A 17,517-nucleotide genomic window follows, 5' to 3' on the forward strand; every position below is an offset into this window, starting at 1 on the left:
GAAGAACTCCTTGAGAGCAGCTCTGCGGAGAGGGACTTGGGGGTCCTGGTGGACAAGAAGCTGGACATGAGCCAGCAGTGTGCACTGGCAGCCTGGAAGGCCAACTGTGTTCTGGGCTGCATTAAAAGAGGTGTGGGCAGCAGTGAGAGGGAGGTGGTGGTCCCCCCCTACTTGGCTCTTGTGAGGCCCCATCTGGAGTACTGTGTCCAGGCCTGGGGGCCCCAGCACAAGAAAGATGTGGAGCTCTTGGAACGAGTTCAGAGGAGGGCCACTAAGAAGATCAGAGGGCCAGAGCACCTCTCCTATGAAGAAAGGTTGAGGGAACTGGGCTTGTTGAGCTTGGAGAAGAGAAGGCTTAGGGGAGACCTCACTGTGGCCTTCCAATACTTGAAGGGAGTGTATAAACAGGAGGGGGAACAATTGTTTAGGAGGGTGGGTAGTGATAGGACAAGGGGGAATGGTTTTAAACTAAGACACGGGAGATTTAGGTTAGATATTAGGAGGAAGTTTTTCACACAGAGGGTGGTGACGCACTGGAACAGGTTGCCCAAGGAGGTTGTGGACGCCCCATCCCTGGAGGCATTCAAGGCCAGGCTGGATGTGGCTCTGGGCAGCCTGGTCTAGTGGTTGGCGACCCTGCACTTGGCAGGGGGGTTGAGACTTGATGATCTTTGAGGTCCTTTTCAACCCAGGCCATTCCATGATTCTATGAATATCTTCATCAGTGACACTGACAGTAGGATTGAGTGCACCTTCAGCAAGTTTGTAGATGACACCAAGCTGTGGAGTGCAGTGAACATGTTCAAGGGACAGGATGTCATCCAGAGAGACCTAGTCAGGCTGAGCAGTGGGTCCAGGAGAACCTCGTGAAGTTCAATAAATCCAAGTGCCAGGTCTTGCACCTGGGTTGTGGCAACCCCCACTATCAGTACAAGTTGGGGGATGAAAGGACTGAGAACAGCTCTGCCAAAAAAGACCTGGGGGTACTGGTGGGTGGGAAGCTGGACATGAGCCAGCAATGTGGCCCTGCAGCCCAGAAAGCCAACCACATCCTGGGATGCATCTAAAGCAGCACGGCCAGCAGGGCGAGGGAGTGATCCTGCCCCTCTGCTCTGTGCTGGTGGGACCTCACCTGGAGCACTGCATCCAGATGTGGAGTCTTCAGTACAGGAGAGGCATGGAGCTGTTGGAGCGCATCCAGAGGAGAGCCACAAAAATGATCCAAGGGATGGAACAACTCTCATATGAGGGCAGGCAGAGAGCTGGGGCTGTGCAGCCTGGAAAAGAGAAGGCTGCAAGGCGACCTGAGAGCGGCCTGTCAGTATTTAAAGGGGAGCTACAGGAAAGAAGAGGACGGACTCTTTAGCAGGGTCTGTGGTGACAGAACAAGGGGAAATGGCTTCAAGCTTAAAGAGGGGAGATTTAGACTGGATATAAGGGAAAGTCTTTTACAGTGAGGGTGGTGAGGCACTGGAACATGTTGCTGAGAGATGTGGTGGGAACCCCATACCTGGAGACTTTCAAGGCCAGGCTGGACCACACTCTGAACACGTGATTGAACTGTAGATGCCCCTGTTCATTGCAGGGGAGTTGGACTAGATGACCTTTAAAGGTCCCTTCCAAGTATCACAGGGCTAAAACAGATCAAGAAGGAAGGGTAAGTGGGAAACAACTAAATTTTTTGGCAAAGCAAAAAGTTGTGTATGTTCTTGGTTTCACACCACTTGTCAGAAATGGAAGGGTTTTGTATGGTTTACTTTTTCACTTCTATTCCTCCTTGCCATAATTTTTAATGTACTGGGTAATACTAGAAGTCTTATCTGTCTGCTCTACAGCTGACCTGAAACAGGTTTCAATCTGTAAATTGCAAATCATACCACGATGGATTTTTCTACTTGAAGTTTATGGGCATAAAATTAATAGTGGTTTTATTGAGACTGCTGTGAAATTACAGTTATGAACTTGGCAATGAGCTTCTGGGGAGTCAAAGACATTTCAAATGTTTGAAAATGTTGGAACAAGGTTTTGTTCTGATGACTTTGGGTTCAGCAGAAGCAGGGAAACCCCTATCCTTGCAGGCAGACAACATGCTCCCCAGTGAGAAAACAATGTCCTTGTGTTTTGTGAAGTGCCTGCAGGTGAGGGTGCTCTCAGCTTTCAGGAAACGGAAGCAACAAACCAATAGCTATTTGATCTGAACAGGCTTGGAGGAAGAAACACGTTACCTTTCATCTGCTTTTTAAGGAATCTGAGATTAAAGATGGCAGAAATGCAGCACCCAAACCCGTGCTGCAATCAGATGTGCACATAACAGCACAAAGTATCTGGCATTGTGGTGATACCAGAACACAACAGTAGGAATAGAAAACAATTGACATGCTGTTGTATTTTTAACATTTTAACTGAAAAGACTTAACAAGTAAAGCCTTGAATTTCCTGCATGTGAGCTGTCCCAAGAGGTTCCAGATACAGAACTGTTCCACAACCCTTCACCAAAAAATAAAGTGAAAATATCACATAAATGATCAAAGTCAAAACAGCAGGCGCCAAATATAGTTAAGTGTTACTTTTTGTCTGATAACACTGCAATAACATAAACCGTATAAAGCATGATAAAACACTGCCATAAAACACAGAAAGTGTTTTTTATATACAAAATACAAAATATAAAAATTATCACGTTAACAAAAGGAAAAAGTACAAAGAAAATATTACAATAAAATCATGGTACCAGTTTCTTCCTGTACTGCAAAATTTATTGAAAAATGTTTAAATTATGCAGCACTAAGATAAGTTACTTTTATTTTCGTTCTTGATTTTAAACATGCATTAACTCAAACAGAAACAAAACCTATTAATCAACGCAGAAAATGTTATTAATCACCAAACACCGCATGCAGATTTAAGGAGGGATGATGCAGTATCTATTACACATTATAATTACTCCCCTTCCCACAGGCTTAGAGATTTTAGCAATTAAAAAAATCTCCGTTATTCACAATAAAATGAGCAGTCACTGAATTAGCACAAATTTTGATAAATGAGCAGTTACTGTAAAAGTTGTTTTGTCAGAAAATTATCAAACAAGATCAGACCTACTTCAAGTAGCCTTTACTCAAAGTGATGCTATTCCTTGTGACAATTCCTCTGTGTTTGCTAGGATGCTGAAGGCCCTCTCAGAAAGATGAGAGGGTCTGTTGGCGTCAACAGAAATCTTGAGATCAACACCTCCCTTACAGCTCTTGCAAGGAAACATTCGTGCCTTCCAGCCACACTTCTGCAAACAACTCCAATTACGTGCCTTATTTTCACTACAGTGAAATTCCTAAGGGAAGAGCGCTTTGCTTCTCCATCTGCTGCTGGTCAAGCAACTCACAGCATAGCTGAGGATGGTTTTTATCCAAATCCCTACAAATAACTTTTTATGTTCTTCACTGACTCCACCTTTAACTACACTGTTCAGCACTGTTCAGTCCCTGCCACCTTCTCCAAACTCCACAAGAAAAGAGCTGACAAACAATTTTTGGGGCTGCCAGGTACATCTGCTAAGCCTTAATCCCATGAAATTAAAGAAATACGAAGAAAAGCCAGCCAAGCACTCCTCAAATGTGCAGCTCTCACATCTTACACCCATATATGCCACCCAGTGGCCCCAGTCAGCTCCTTCTGCTCTTTTCTATGTTACATACAAGCTGATTATGTTATTTCAAAGGAGGCTGGAAGTGTTCCAAGTGTGACTGCATTTTTCTCCGTATTTGCTTTTTAATTACAATCACTATGAAGACTTTCATCACTTTTTCAGACAGTACTAAAATAATCTATGTCTCACTTGCACTCTTTCATTATTCAAAGAACTAAAAACAGACTTCAAAACACAGCCCTTAGCAGATCAACTACTTCACATTCTTACCTAAGAACATTTTATTTATCCCTAGTAAACGTTGCCACTGTTCCCTTGCAGAAATGTTATGCTTTTAATCATGACCAAATGCAAAATCATTTTTAATTTACCTGGAAACATTTTGTGTAGGAATACGTGAACTAACAACTATTTAACACACAAGTGCTACCAGCTAAAAAAACTTGAGCAATGTAATTTTGTGGAACAAAAGAGAAAAAGGAAGTGTAAGAAGCTTCTTTTTTTTTGCTAGATGGACACATGTATTCTTAAATATCAGTAAAACAGACTTGGATTTTTCTGAACACATTTGCAACTCAAAGAGTTAAGAGCAGATCCTTTTTAATAAGTTACGAAAGCTGTACTAACATTAATAACCAGCTGAAGATCCTACTTATAATCTCAAAGATGTATAGATCTCATTTTTTGTAAGGCATTTGTTATCAAATGTTTGCCGTTTAACACTCAGTCAAGAAAAGCAATACGTGAAACACAGCTTGATGACAGAGTTTTGGGTAGGCCAATATACCCAATGGTTATGGGTAAGCAAAACCCCTTCCAGTTAAAAAAAATCAGTCTTCGTGATAGCAAGCAGCCAAGTGACTTAATATTCAAGAGAAGTGCTATTGAATAGTAGTAGCAATTAGTGACTTTTGAAAGTAAAGTTGAAGGAAATCTCACCAATGCAACCTGAAAGGCATCAAGGCCCATGGTAAGGAATGCATTTGTATTATCTCTGCTAGTAAACTTTTATTCTATTGTGTTTCTAATTCCATCTTATATTTCAGGATATGCCAGTTCATATCAATTAAAAATAAGACAACTGTCCTACTAAGAGAGACCAATGTTTACACTTTTCTAAGATAAAAAAGAAGACAATGAACTCAGTGACTTTGTAGTCATAACAACATAAGTACATAGTTTTTAAAATAAGGATATCAATATACTGAAATGCTTTTGATGTTTAAAAAAAAAAAGGAAATACAAAATAATATTGAAAATTCACAAGAAAATGTTTTCAGCAGTTCTGCACAGCCCTTTTTTCAAGAAGAGTGTTGCTCTCATAATGTCTTTGTGAATCCAGTTATAAAGATAGAATCAGTTTCTTGAAGCAGTGGACCTATGACACATTCTCTACGTATGGTTGTTTAGATTGTTCTTATTAAAGAATCTCCTTGCTTCAACGCTGCTAAGTGACACAGAGCAGCGAGACGGATTTTCCTTTCTGTATTCAATGCTTTCCATCATAGCCTGCTTGATCACCTGGAAAACATTTGACAACATGTCATTCAGGAAAATAACTAAGTTTTAACAATTTATTAATTGATAAAATTGATAGAATAGGCTCCTTCAGATCTTCATGCCTGCTCCTCCTCATTTCATCTCCACTCCAAAATTGAACAAAGTGATTACTGAGTATCATTATGAATTCAATTTCTTTATTGTATAATACACTGATTGAAATGTAATTAATAGATAAAGGTATGACAGGATACCACCAATGTCAAATAAGTCACTTAGGACATAAGCCACAGGAACCAAGTGCCAAAACAACACTGAAGGATAAATCAAAACAATGCAAAAATTCATAGTTAAATAGCTTTACAAAATCATAACTATCTTGAAAGATTATATCCTCACTTTTGCTTTCTTGGTCCCAAAGTAGCAAAGTTTGCTCACTACATTGAAAAGAAATAAGCCTTTCTTTATCACAGATGATGATTTACACCTCTGAGTATGGAAAGCCACTCTACAGATAATGTGGGAACTGAGTTACCAGTCATGGTCCCATGTTACAGCTATTATCAGTTAAAAAGTATAATTAATTGCTGTGGAGTTAACTGGGAAAGAAATTTCCAAAGTTCTTCACAAAAGAAGTTTAATGTCCCTTTTTTTCACTTAGAAAATCACCATACATAAAAGCCTGAGTAAGAAATCCTGAACATAATACTCCACATCCTACACAATCACCTTTGCTCAGTTACCCTGCAGGGCTTTTCATCTTCAAATGACAAAAACATCACAGAAACCAAAGTAGAACAGAACATGAATGGGAACAGGTCCTGACAAGCACAGGGTCAAGCACTATGGGAAACACACAGACTATACTTCAGTAGTTCTGTTTGGAAGACGGCCACAATATTAAGCCAATCTTCTTAGCCCTGAAAATATTTAGACTTTTTTATCGGTTTGGAAGCACCCTCTGACCTTTTCAGTGGAATATTTGCCTCGCAGTTTATTGACAGAGGATCAGTATTTCAGTACTTCAGAAATAAAGGTCAGGTGAGAAGACCAAATTCTATTCATCCAGTTCTGAATGTTCATCCCATCCAACTTTCTTCATGTAACTCCAGTCACTGTGTTACCTACACTGGCTGGATTCTCCACTTTCCTTCCCATGCTGGAAGGACAGAAGTCAATCATACCACAGTTTGTTGTGTGTGCACCCATAATCAGCACACTTCTACACGAGCTCACATAGAACCTACCTTGAGTTTACTCCAGCCTCCATTATTATCAGGCAGATTTTTTTCCACTGAATATAACAGGCTTTGATCCAGCCTCGATTTTGAGAATAACAAGGAGCACAACTAAATTGAGGAAGCACTTTGTATGTCAACACTATCAGGTATATACTGAAATAAAACCTCTGTACATTCAGTATGGCAGATATAGGGCTTTACTCAGATCATCTGTTCCCCCCTTTTAACAATCTAGGCTCTTTAACACTGGCATACATACATCTATGTTATTGAGGGTGTTGAACTCCATTAAATCATGAAGCCTCTTGAAAGCTTCATTGGGATACTGGAAGTTGAAGGTAGAAAATGGCGTATTTGGATCATCAAAAATGTCAAAGTCAGCAAAATCTTTCTCTTCCTTTGTCTCTCTTAGAAGACCTGCATACAAAAGCAAACACAAACACAATCTAAGACTTACCATCTTACTTTTTAATGGTTCTTTTGAAATTCCCAACCATAACAGACTTAAGAGACATTTCAAAGACAAAACATTCCTAGTCTATAATCACTTTGTCATTAAACATTTTTAGAGGAACAGCTAGATACAGCATCCCAAACTATTTGCTCACCTGGAGCTTTGTACTTCCGGAAGTTGATATTTGCCAGAACAAAATGGATTATGGTTGGGCAATCCTTTTCTGAAGAGGTATCTTTTGGTTTAAAAACATAGCATTCCTTCAAGCCCTCTCGATCAAATACGTTTGGATCTATTTTGGGGAAAGGAAGCTTGTTCATTTTGGCCCATTTTTCAGCAAGTAAAATTTCCTGAAAAGAAACAAGATGCATATAAGCACTCACTGAAAAGTGGGATTTTTCTTTAGGAGGATACAGTTCAACTAGATGTCAGTACTAGAAGCAATTTTATTAACTCATACTTCTTTACTGCAGAAGGACTGATCAAGTTGATCTTTGCACAGAAGACCCAGTACAACAAACTCAGCAACTAATTCAGCATGCCCAGTCTTCATCACCTGGGATGATTCACAGGAAGGAAAGAATTGGTCTGTCAAATAAATCTTTGGGTGAATTTACAGAGTTGACAGGTAGAAAAAAACATTTGTAATTTTACTTGCAAACTGAGTATCAGCACTATGGAAACCAGTGAGAGTTAATAAACACCAGTCCACGCATTGTTATGTTCCCAGTCACATCACAGCACAGGGGAGCATTTGAAAGTATGCTAAGCAGAAGAGTCTAGAAAACAGTCTTTTTTTCCTCGTGACAAGTCAGTAAACAAAATAATTTGTAAATAATGACTCAAAAGCATGTCATGAGGGTGTTCGAAAGGGAGGGGAAGGAAAGCCAACATATTCAGTCTTGGTTGTGAACGAAATAGGAGCCTTCTTGGGGCAGATGTTTTGGATACACAACAGATTACGAGATAGTAGGTATAAAACAATAAAGCAAGAGTGGAGCCATCAACTTCCACTGGCTGATTTTCCTATGTGTTGGAGTACTAAAAGTGTATTAGAGTGCTACCATAGAAAGAACAAGCCCAACTCTTGAACTGACATCTGCTCTTCGTAATGCAAGCAGAGCCAAAGGGATTGCACAGTCAGTAAACAAAACTGGTTTCCGTTCTTTAAGCTACTAGCCTGTGGGCTATATGTGCATTAGCTAGAGGTAAATCACTATTTTTATTATACACATATTTGTGCTTCAGGAACAAATGAACCATTCCCTTCAACGATGGCTTTACCAAAATCTAAGGCATCATGTAATCTTCCCATCATCTTTTCCTGTGTAAAATGAGTTCGCCTTTTAAAAATTACAGTTTATAGAAAAACTTTCAGGACACCATCTAGATATGTTCACCAAAACGGCACAGAAAATTGCAAAGGATTGAGATAGAAAGCTCAATGCATTGAAAGAGTAATAGAAACAACTACATATAGCCTTTTACGTATACCCCATGTGCAGAACATAAAAAAGGTGTAATCAGTGTTTCAGAGGAGATGACAGCATTGTAGCGGTAAATCCAGCTGATATGGAAGGTTGTCATGACAAATAAGGAAAGAAATTCTTAAATGAATAAAAACTTAGAGGAAGAAAGAAGACTCTGGGATTGAATCAAGGAAAGATGAAAGGTCCTGGCACTACTCCAGTTCCTCTTTCCAGCAGCCCCCAAGAGATGTGGAGATTATGGAAGTTATTCCTTTCTAGTCCTCTTGTTCTCCTTTGCATTTGGAAACAGTGACCTAGAGTTCATTTTGCTACAGCTGTTATTTTTTAATGTCGTTTTGAGGTTCTGTTCCTTGATAGTAAAAAGGAAAAAAAAATGCTCTTTCTCTGTTCTAATTGAAATTTGCCTGTAAAACGACAAAGAACACCAGGTGTTCCTCAAATAGGCATGCTTTCTTGGTTTCCTTAAAAATTATTTATTAAAATTCACTTGGGTTTCAAATAAATGTTGTTTCTTCTTTAAGACCCTCACAATAGACTCTTAAGTGGTACTGTTTCTGTATCAGCTACCAAATCGTTCAATATTAACCTTTTTCGATCAGCTGGAGCCGTCTGGATGCAGAACTTGACCAGACTGCACAGCCTGACAGCTGTGCATTCTACACCTGCTACAGAAAGTAAGCAAGTCATTTAATCTGTATTTTTCTGTGGTTTTGCTCTGGCATGAACACATTTAGGAATACTACTTAAAACAGCATGGGGATTATCCTAGAGAGATGAAAATGAAGAGTCAGTTCCATTTTCAAAATGTTATATATTTAGCAATACCAGAGCAGCTGAGTGAAAACATGTTTCTACAAGGCAGTGACAGAAAAACATTAGTTTGCATCACAGAGGAGAACAGCTGTACCCAGCTAGAGCACTAGCAACACAGTGAACTTGATTGTTAACTATGGACATAAAATCTGCAATTCAGCGTGAAGGCAAGACTTTCATAAAAAGCAACATAGCTCCTATTCCAAATAGTGGTTTACAGAGACGCAAATTACATTTCTCTACTTTGTGTCACTTGTCTTGTGTGAGTCATGTAAACAGGAACTAAGGCAGAGTGGAATATTCTGCCTTGATGTGGAAACAAGTTGCTCCAGTGTTGTAGACAGGCAGAATGGCCAGCTGGAATCATTAAGTGTGCAACCAGTCCGACTGGAAAAATAAAATTTAAATTAATTAATGCAAAGAAAAGAATGGCCTGTCTTACTTACTTTGAAAGGAGGACTGGAATCACTTGGCCTTGCTGAAAAATCAAAAGAGATGATGAGATCGACTCCTCTTTGAGGTCTTAAGATAAGTGGATATGGAAGGTTAAATGTAAGACCACTGTCCACGATGTGAATCTTTTTGCTCTTCACATCTAGTGGCTCATATATCCTCTCGAACTCATCAGGATCTACACAGAACAAACGAAAACAAAACAAAATAGGAACACAGCAATGAATGAGGGAGCTTTTAATGTTTCCCCAAGTAAGGAAGATCCCACAGAATTTAAAATGCTCAGTATTCCAGCTAACCATTAAACGAATACGTATATGTAACCTTAGTTTTCATCTTAACAACTAGAGAAGGAGAAAAGGAAACAGAGCTGGCAGGGTCCTCAGTAGGTCATGTACAGCAACACTGTGCCTCAAGGCAGAAGCAGAGGTGGCTCAAGGTATAACTGATGAGGATAGATGCCCAGCTTTAACCTTGGCCTTCCCAGCTTTATCCCTTCACCCAACAACACAAGACACAAAAGAAAGTGTTTACGGGATGCTGAGACAGATTCCTAACGCACACCCCATGCTTTACAATGCTTAACATTTTCTTCACAGTTTCTCACCTAAACCTTCTGTTCTTCATAGCTCCTCTTCCCCCAAATAACTGGAATTCACCCACAGAGTTTTGAAGTGGATCTGCTCTGAGGCACTGCTTGTCTATGTCTGTTTCTGACTATTAATATTATTGCTAACAAGTCAACCCACTCCCAATCTCATGACCTCATTACTATAACCCATATTCACATCTGAAATTTAAGCAGTGGACAGAATTAGCTACTTACTGCCATTATAAAATAGTTCCCATGCCTAGTGTTTTTGAACTAGACAATCTTTAAGATTCCTTCCAAGTCAAGTCATTCCATGAATGTCCAAACTGAGGGCTGAGGAAGAATCCCAATATCGCAACTCAGGAAAAATCAAATGAGTTTTGGAGGGAGTTACTGTTAAACTATCTTTAAGTAGTTAAAAATTTGTTCCCAACAATCATTTCTTGCTCTAGATTTTAAAAATATTTCTGATACATGTTTTAGCCTTTTGACTAAAAACAAATGACAGTATCTATAGATGGCAGTGTAATCTAAGCAATGCTGAATAGAACACTGTAACTATTTCTTGTATAATTAAACTTAATAACATCTAACTATTAGTGATAGAAATCATCTGAAAGAAAGATATTTTAATGTGAAAAAAGACAATCAAAACTGATTCAAATTCTAGTTTGAAAGAACAAATTTCTTGCTCCATTTAAGGATCCATGAGAAAAACGTATTGTTATGAGCAGCAAAACATCACAAATCAGATATTTTGACTTTTTATTTCTGTTATTATTATTCACTAAGGGGCACTCTGATAAAAAATGATCCACCAGTTTCCTAATATTTGCCCCGATTACTCTAAGAAACACCTTCAAATGACTGCCTGGTGCTAAAGAGCTAAATAAGAGCTAATGTTTTAAAAATAGGTATATTTCATCCCCATTAATTAGCATAAATACATGAAAATATATTAGTGTTTATCAAATTCCTTACAATCCAAAATCTGCCATTAAAAAGAAACACCTACTATACATACTTTTAGCACAATTAAATCAGTTCCGATCTCCCCATCCTTTTTTGAAGACTGTATTTCAAACAGTTTATTATTTATTTTAAACCTTTGTTCTCGATAGAGTCCCTAAAAATAGCAAAAACATCTTTGGTCAAGTTTTGTATTAGTTTACCTTACAAAACTTGAATTTGTAGCTAAAATCAAGTCAACAGTGATCTTTTAAATAAAACTTGTACCACGTGCTGTATTCTTTATGCTACTGCATACATAAATCTCCTACCAAAAATAAGACAGCCCTATTGTGACAGTCTTTCAAGATTCCATCTTCCAATTTATCATAATAATATTAAGATATTTTATAGGATGAAGTATTGTAATATCATCACTGGATTTATAATGACCACATGGATTGTTTTTATTATTCATGGACTCCTGTAATTACAGGAGAAGTTCAATTTTCTTTCTTTTCATTACAATATCTTGTAGAATCATAGAATTAGCTAGGTTGGAAAAGACCTACAAGATCATCCAGTCCAGCCATCCACCTACCACCAATAACCCCACTAAACCATGTCTCTCAGTGCTATATCTAAATGTTTCTTGAACACCTCCAGGGACGGTGACTCAACCACCTCCCTGGGCAGCCCATTCTAGTGCCTGACCACTCTTTCAGAAAAGTAGTATTTCCTATCCAACCTGAATCTCCTCTCTGGCTCAATTTGAGGCCATTCCCCCTCGTCCTGTCGCTAGTTACAAGAGAGAAGAGATCGACCCCCAGCTCACTACAACCTCCCTTCAGGTAGCTAAAGAGAGTGTTTTAGAAGTACGTTTGTAGTTTCTGAACTAAGAAGAAAAGTTCCAAAATGTAATTTACGTCCATGCTGTGTGGCCAGAATTAAAAAAGCAATGAAGATTATCCAGTATTCAGTCATTTATTTTTATGTCCTGAACTTAAAGGCAGACTCAGTGTGCAGTTTGGTTGGATTTACACAAGGTCTGGAGATGGAGGCCAGCAGTATCAGCAGTGAGAGAAGACAAGCAGACAGACTAAACCACGCTGAAAGAAGCACTGCCTACGTTATACCCTGTGCTGCAGTTATTTTAAAGGGCTGGGTAAGAAGCCTTTGTTCTTTTTATACTTTACAACACATGCTTCCAGGACAATCACACTGCATACTCCAGTAGCCCTGCTTCATCAGCCCACCATTATGTACCAGAGCAAAGGCTGAAAGGTGTATTTATGCTTTGAGAGCCTGGGACATGAATTTACAGATCAGGCAGACTGCTTTTCTGAAAGATGTATCTGTATGAAGAGAAGCTTTCAGTCCATGGAACAGCCAACAGAGAGAAGCACAAGATGCCTGTCAGTGTGAAAACAGCACAGTACACCTACCTGGTCTGCAGCAATCAGATACACAACCAGCTTGGAAATAAACAAGAACTGCTTGGAAATAAAAAAGAGTGTGCTCTAGAGACCAAACTTTGTCACAGATGGCAGCTTCAATGCAAGTAAGGGGGATGAAAAGGGCATTTGCTATTGACGCGCATCTGCTATAGCAGAGTTTCCATAAATAATGAAGCAAGGAAATGGAGATTATAAGTTGTTTTTTTCCCTATTGTTATTCATATGGCATTTTCTCAAGGAATTTTGGTGTGTTGTAATATTAAGGCACAGAAATAAAACAACTCTGAGTTCACAATGAAACTACTCAAGAGGTGTAGAGTTTTAAAGCATATTTGAAGTCAGTTAAGAAAACTCTCAGCACAAATTAAATCCATAGCAAAATGACGGCAAGTATTTTCATTAATAAGCCGGGAATGCGAGCACCAAAGAGCTAGAATTCCCAAACTATGGCACACACATGAAAAAGACAACAAAATCACAATACAATTCAAATACAGGTGCTAAACTGGCATTTTCACCAACTTAAAACCCTTAATGAGGCCAGCGCCAAAACAGTTTTCTCAGGAGTTTGACACTGGCCCACTGACTTAAGCAGCAGTAATCCCAATGATTAGCAGAGGAACAGAATCTGCTCTGTAGGACTGTTTCTTTCTAAGCAGACAGCACGCCCATGCTGAACTCCTAGAGCATTATTTGTCTCTGTGAAAGGCTTGAGTCTACTGGAGATGTAAAACATTACTTATATCCATTTTGATTCATTTACTTTTCCCTTTGGGGTCTGTTAATAAAAGTCTAACCAATCCAGACTTCTTTCTGTAATCAAGCTGCTAGGTAAATCCTTACTGACAGGAAAAAATATGCAGTGCTTAAATGCATCCAGTGCCATGGTAATACATGATATTTCAAATTTATTCCTAAGTTTCCTTTCTATCTATTCCTCTGGATTCTCACGTCCTTACATCTATTAGCAAAATTCACCAACAGCATTAAAATGTAGATACGCTTTGCACTACTGGATGATTCATTTTTGTAACTACTGACATTTCATGTTTTGTTTTGGCTTTTTACTACTCCTGGCTACTTTGGGACTATTCACAGATGTTAGATTTGAGTTGTTAATTCAGGTTTATGAGTGTGGGCTCCCAAAAACACTAAAAACTTGCAGCTATAGCAAACTTCCACCAGACATTTCAGCCCAAGAATTTTCAGGTGACAGACGGTCCAAAGTAATTGACTCAGAGGAATAGGCTCATTCTGTCAAACCAGCACTTTAATTCAACTGAAATTAAAATCCAGGAAGCTGACAGTTGATATTGAAGATTATCCACGTGTCTTTAATTATGCAAAATTCTCATCAACTGTCATTTTTTCCAACCATAAATCTACTACCCGCTTTCCTGCCTCTTTTACAACCACTATAAATATTAAGATTACCCAGTTGTAAACACCTCTGAGATGGTAAAAATATTTAGAAAGTGGAGCACAGATGGAAATTACTATACAACCACTCAAAGGGATTTGTTACATTAACAAATACACATTAGGCAGCGCCTGCTCCTTAAGCTTTTAAACGACATCTGGTATTTACTATTGCTTAATGACTGACTGGGACAATCTATATCCCCTGAATAGAAAACAGAGGCTGAAGTGACTTTTATAACGTCGGATGGTTGACAGTGCTGTGCTGCCACACAAGAACGTGGAAGGAACAGAGAATGGCAGCTCCTTGACTTGAAAGATGTCAACAATAATCCACAAGCACTGCAGTTTGTACCACAGAAACTCCACACTGCGTCTTCATTGTGACTTAACTTTTCTGTAGGGAAAACCACATCCACAACTCAGTGCTCTGTTGTCTACTAAGGAAGGAAAAAAGTGCACTAGAGACAGAAGATGACTCATAAATTCAGAAGCTTTCACCGAGCACAGTGTAATTAACACTGCCTATAGGAAGTCTTCAAAATGCTAATCAAATGTGATACCTAATTCTCTACAGCTACTGTCCTATCTACCACATAGTTCATGCTGGGGGGAGGAGGGGAAGAGATTGAACAACTTCCGCCAATTAATTTTTTTCTGAAATTCAAGTTTGCCACCAGCATCCTTGCTTCCCACTTATGACAAGATGAAACTGGGCAGGGAGGAACCTGATGAAGTTTAACAAGAGCAAGTGTAGAGTCTTGCACGTGGGGAGGAATAACTGCATGTACCAGTACAGGTTGGGGGATGAGCTGCTGGAGAGAAGCTCTGCAGAGAAGGACATGGAGGTCCTGTGGATGACAGGTTGGCCATGATCCAGCAGTGTGCCCAGGTGGCCAAGTAGGCCGATGCTATCCTGCAGCGCATTAAAAAGAGCATGGCCAGCAGGTTGAGGGAGGTGATCCTACTCCTCTACTCTGCCCCGGTGAGGCCACATTTAGACTACTGCATCCAGTTCTGGGCTCCCCAGTTCAAAAAAGACAGGGATCTCCTGGAAGGAGTCCAACGGAGGGCCACAAAGATGATGAAGGGCCTGGAGCATCTCATGTATGAGGAAAGGCTGAGAGACCGGGGTCTGTTCAGCCTGGGGAAAAGAAGACTGAGGGGGAATCGGATAAATGCTGATAAACATCTAAAGGGGGGTGGGAGGCAAATGGATGAGGCCAGACTCTTCTCGGTGGTGTGTACCAATAGGACAAGGAGTAATAGCCTAAGACTTGAACATAGGAAGTTCTGTACTAACATGGGGAAGAACTTCTTTACGGTAAGGGTGACAGAGCACTGGAACAGGCTGCCCAGAGAGGTGGTGGAGTCTCCTTCTATGGAGATATTCAAGACCCATCTGGATGCCTACCTGTACCACCTCCTGTAGGAACCTGCTTTAGCTGGGGGATTGGACTCAGTGACCTCTTGAGGTCCCTTCCAACCCCTGCAATTCTGTGAAATGCAGATGCGTCTGACAGATCTGTCACACTGGGAGGAACATGGAGTCAGGAAAGCAAGGATGTACAACTAAAGAAGTGCACTGCCTCCACAGGATTTTCAGAGCAGGACAAAGGTGTCAGAGAAGCTACAGGAAAGCACTGTAGAAGGATAAGGAAAGGTTTTACTTCCACCTAAAGGCTTAGCACCAGTGAAAAGAACATAGACCATCCCTTGGAGCAGCCCAAGAGAGCAAGAAGCAGCCTTAATGAAGGCTGTCATACACAAAAGCAGCTTGGTCACCTCTGTCAGCATCTCCTTGAAAACGAAGAGCCAAAAAGGTACCAGAAGGTACCATCTGTGCGGTAGAGCTTGCCAGGGAACTCAGGAGGTAAGCAGCAGGCAGAAACTGTTGTACAGTGCCTTTTGTGACTCCCAGTCATCAGACAACCTTCAGCACGGGTCAGTACTCATGACTGCCTCTAGAGAAACCCTGCCCCACCTTTGTTCAAGTGCAGTTGTAAGCCTTGTAGTTTGAGTAACTGTTACCACACTGAGGAACTTGCAGTTTAACCAACGAATATGCAGCAATACAGGCTTTCTGCGAACTAACCTGCAACGGCTGCATCTAGTTCATCTTCCTCCACAGATTCCTGAGTCAGAAGGTCTGCCAGAGGAGACAGTGGGTAACAGCTGTTGAGGTTCAATCCCAGCATGAAGTTGTGTACTTTCCCAGCACGCCCTTCCCTGGTGTTAAAAAGGGCGCTATCACCCACCAAAGCCATCAGCATTCGCTGCACCCAGCTTTCTTGGCTGCTGTTCTGATACTCTTCGTTTGCCTCTGAATTTTCAGTGCCTGTAGAGGACAATGAAAAAATTCAGTGTGAGATAATTAACATGTGAAGTATAAAACCAAAATTTCTGGGTCTTGTGAAATAAAAGACTAATCAGAATAAACAGAACTAGGCCATTGCCTTCTTTCAAAGAGCCATAGAATGAATAAAGGAGCTCTGCTGCAACAATTTTACAGAGAGAATGGAGAGAAATCATCCTCTTACCTTCACAAGCCAGAAAAAGTTCCCATTTGCACTACAGCAGGGTGGATATGTCCAACAGAAAAATATGCTGGGACTATGTTAGATGACCTGAGCTGTATTTTAGCTAGTCTGTATGGCAAGGGCAATGAAAATAAAACTTTACCTGTCCTGGACTCAAGTGACAAACTTGAGTCACCAATATCTATATACTGTAGATTCAAATTCATTCGGATGTTTATTGACACCCTCCTTCATCCTTTGCTGACTGCTAGAAATCCAGCTTTCCTTAAGGAGCCAGAGCTAGGCCTCTGAATCTTCATAAAATCTTTGTATGGTCCTCCTTATCACATCCCTTTACTGTGTCCTTGGAAAATACCACTCTCAGGTGGAGATACAGTATTTATGCTGGCTTTGGGTGGCCTCTGCTCAAAAAGAGCACATTTCTATTTTACTTTACTGCAGACTATCACAGACTTAGACGTATTCTTCGCAGTCACAGTGGATTCAGGAGTATACATAAAGTTGTAGATATTAAATACAAATTCTGTGATATCTGCATAAATGAGAATGCTATCACTCAGAAATTCTAAAATATCTGAAAATATAATGTCACTAAACTAGAGATAATAATCAACATTTAGTTTTACTTAAGTAGTACAATAAGATGTCCAAACTTAGATATCTACTAGATGTTATAAATGCTAAAATGACTTGGATTGGTGTGACCTGACGTTTATAACCTGTCATAATTTGACATTTCGATTGCTTTATACATGGAGATAACTCAAGCTCAGGCTCTTTATACAGGTAGAGAGAAAACAAACATCAAACACCACAGAGTTCTGAGGTCCAATATCCATAGAAAAATATCCTAGAGAAGATAAGATAACCAAGTGCATACAGAACAGATCTGTAGGTTGTCCTCTATGACTACAAACTATGACAGAAATGTTGTGTTTCTTGCTGGCTTAAACAGAGCTTCTAGTACTTA

At 39.9% G+C, this 17,517-nt stretch overlaps 1 protein-coding gene across 5 annotated transcripts in view; it reads right to left on the bottom strand.

Annotated features, from left to right (window-relative positions):
* The window catches only part of PLA2G4A (phospholipase A2 group IVA), a 112,829-nt gene continuing 97,678 nt past the window's right edge, over positions 2,367-17,517 (bottom strand). For 4 of the 5 annotated variants that reach the window (XM_021404537.1, XM_021404538.1, XM_021404535.1 and 1 more), the window contains 5 exons: positions 16,103-16,345; positions 9,585-9,769; positions 6,990-7,185; positions 6,641-6,798; positions 2,367-5,161 (listed from right to left, as the gene is read on the bottom strand). In XM_021404537.1, coding sequence (XP_021260212.1) covers positions 5,033-5,161; positions 6,641-6,798; positions 6,990-7,185; positions 9,585-9,769; positions 16,103-16,345 — 911 coding nt within the window. In that variant the 3' untranslated portion in view covers positions 2,367-5,032. The remainder of the gene's footprint in view (positions 5,162-6,640; positions 6,799-6,989; positions 7,186-9,584; positions 9,770-16,102; positions 16,346-17,517) is intronic. The other variant, XM_021404536.1, reaches the window with a different exon arrangement.

This window comes from Numida meleagris, chromosome 7 (assembly GCF_002078875.1).
Source record: "Numida meleagris isolate 19003 breed g44 Domestic line chromosome 7, NumMel1.0, whole genome shotgun sequence".
In the NCBI taxonomy this organism is placed as follows: Eukaryota; Metazoa; Chordata; class Aves; order Galliformes; family Numididae; genus Numida; species Numida meleagris.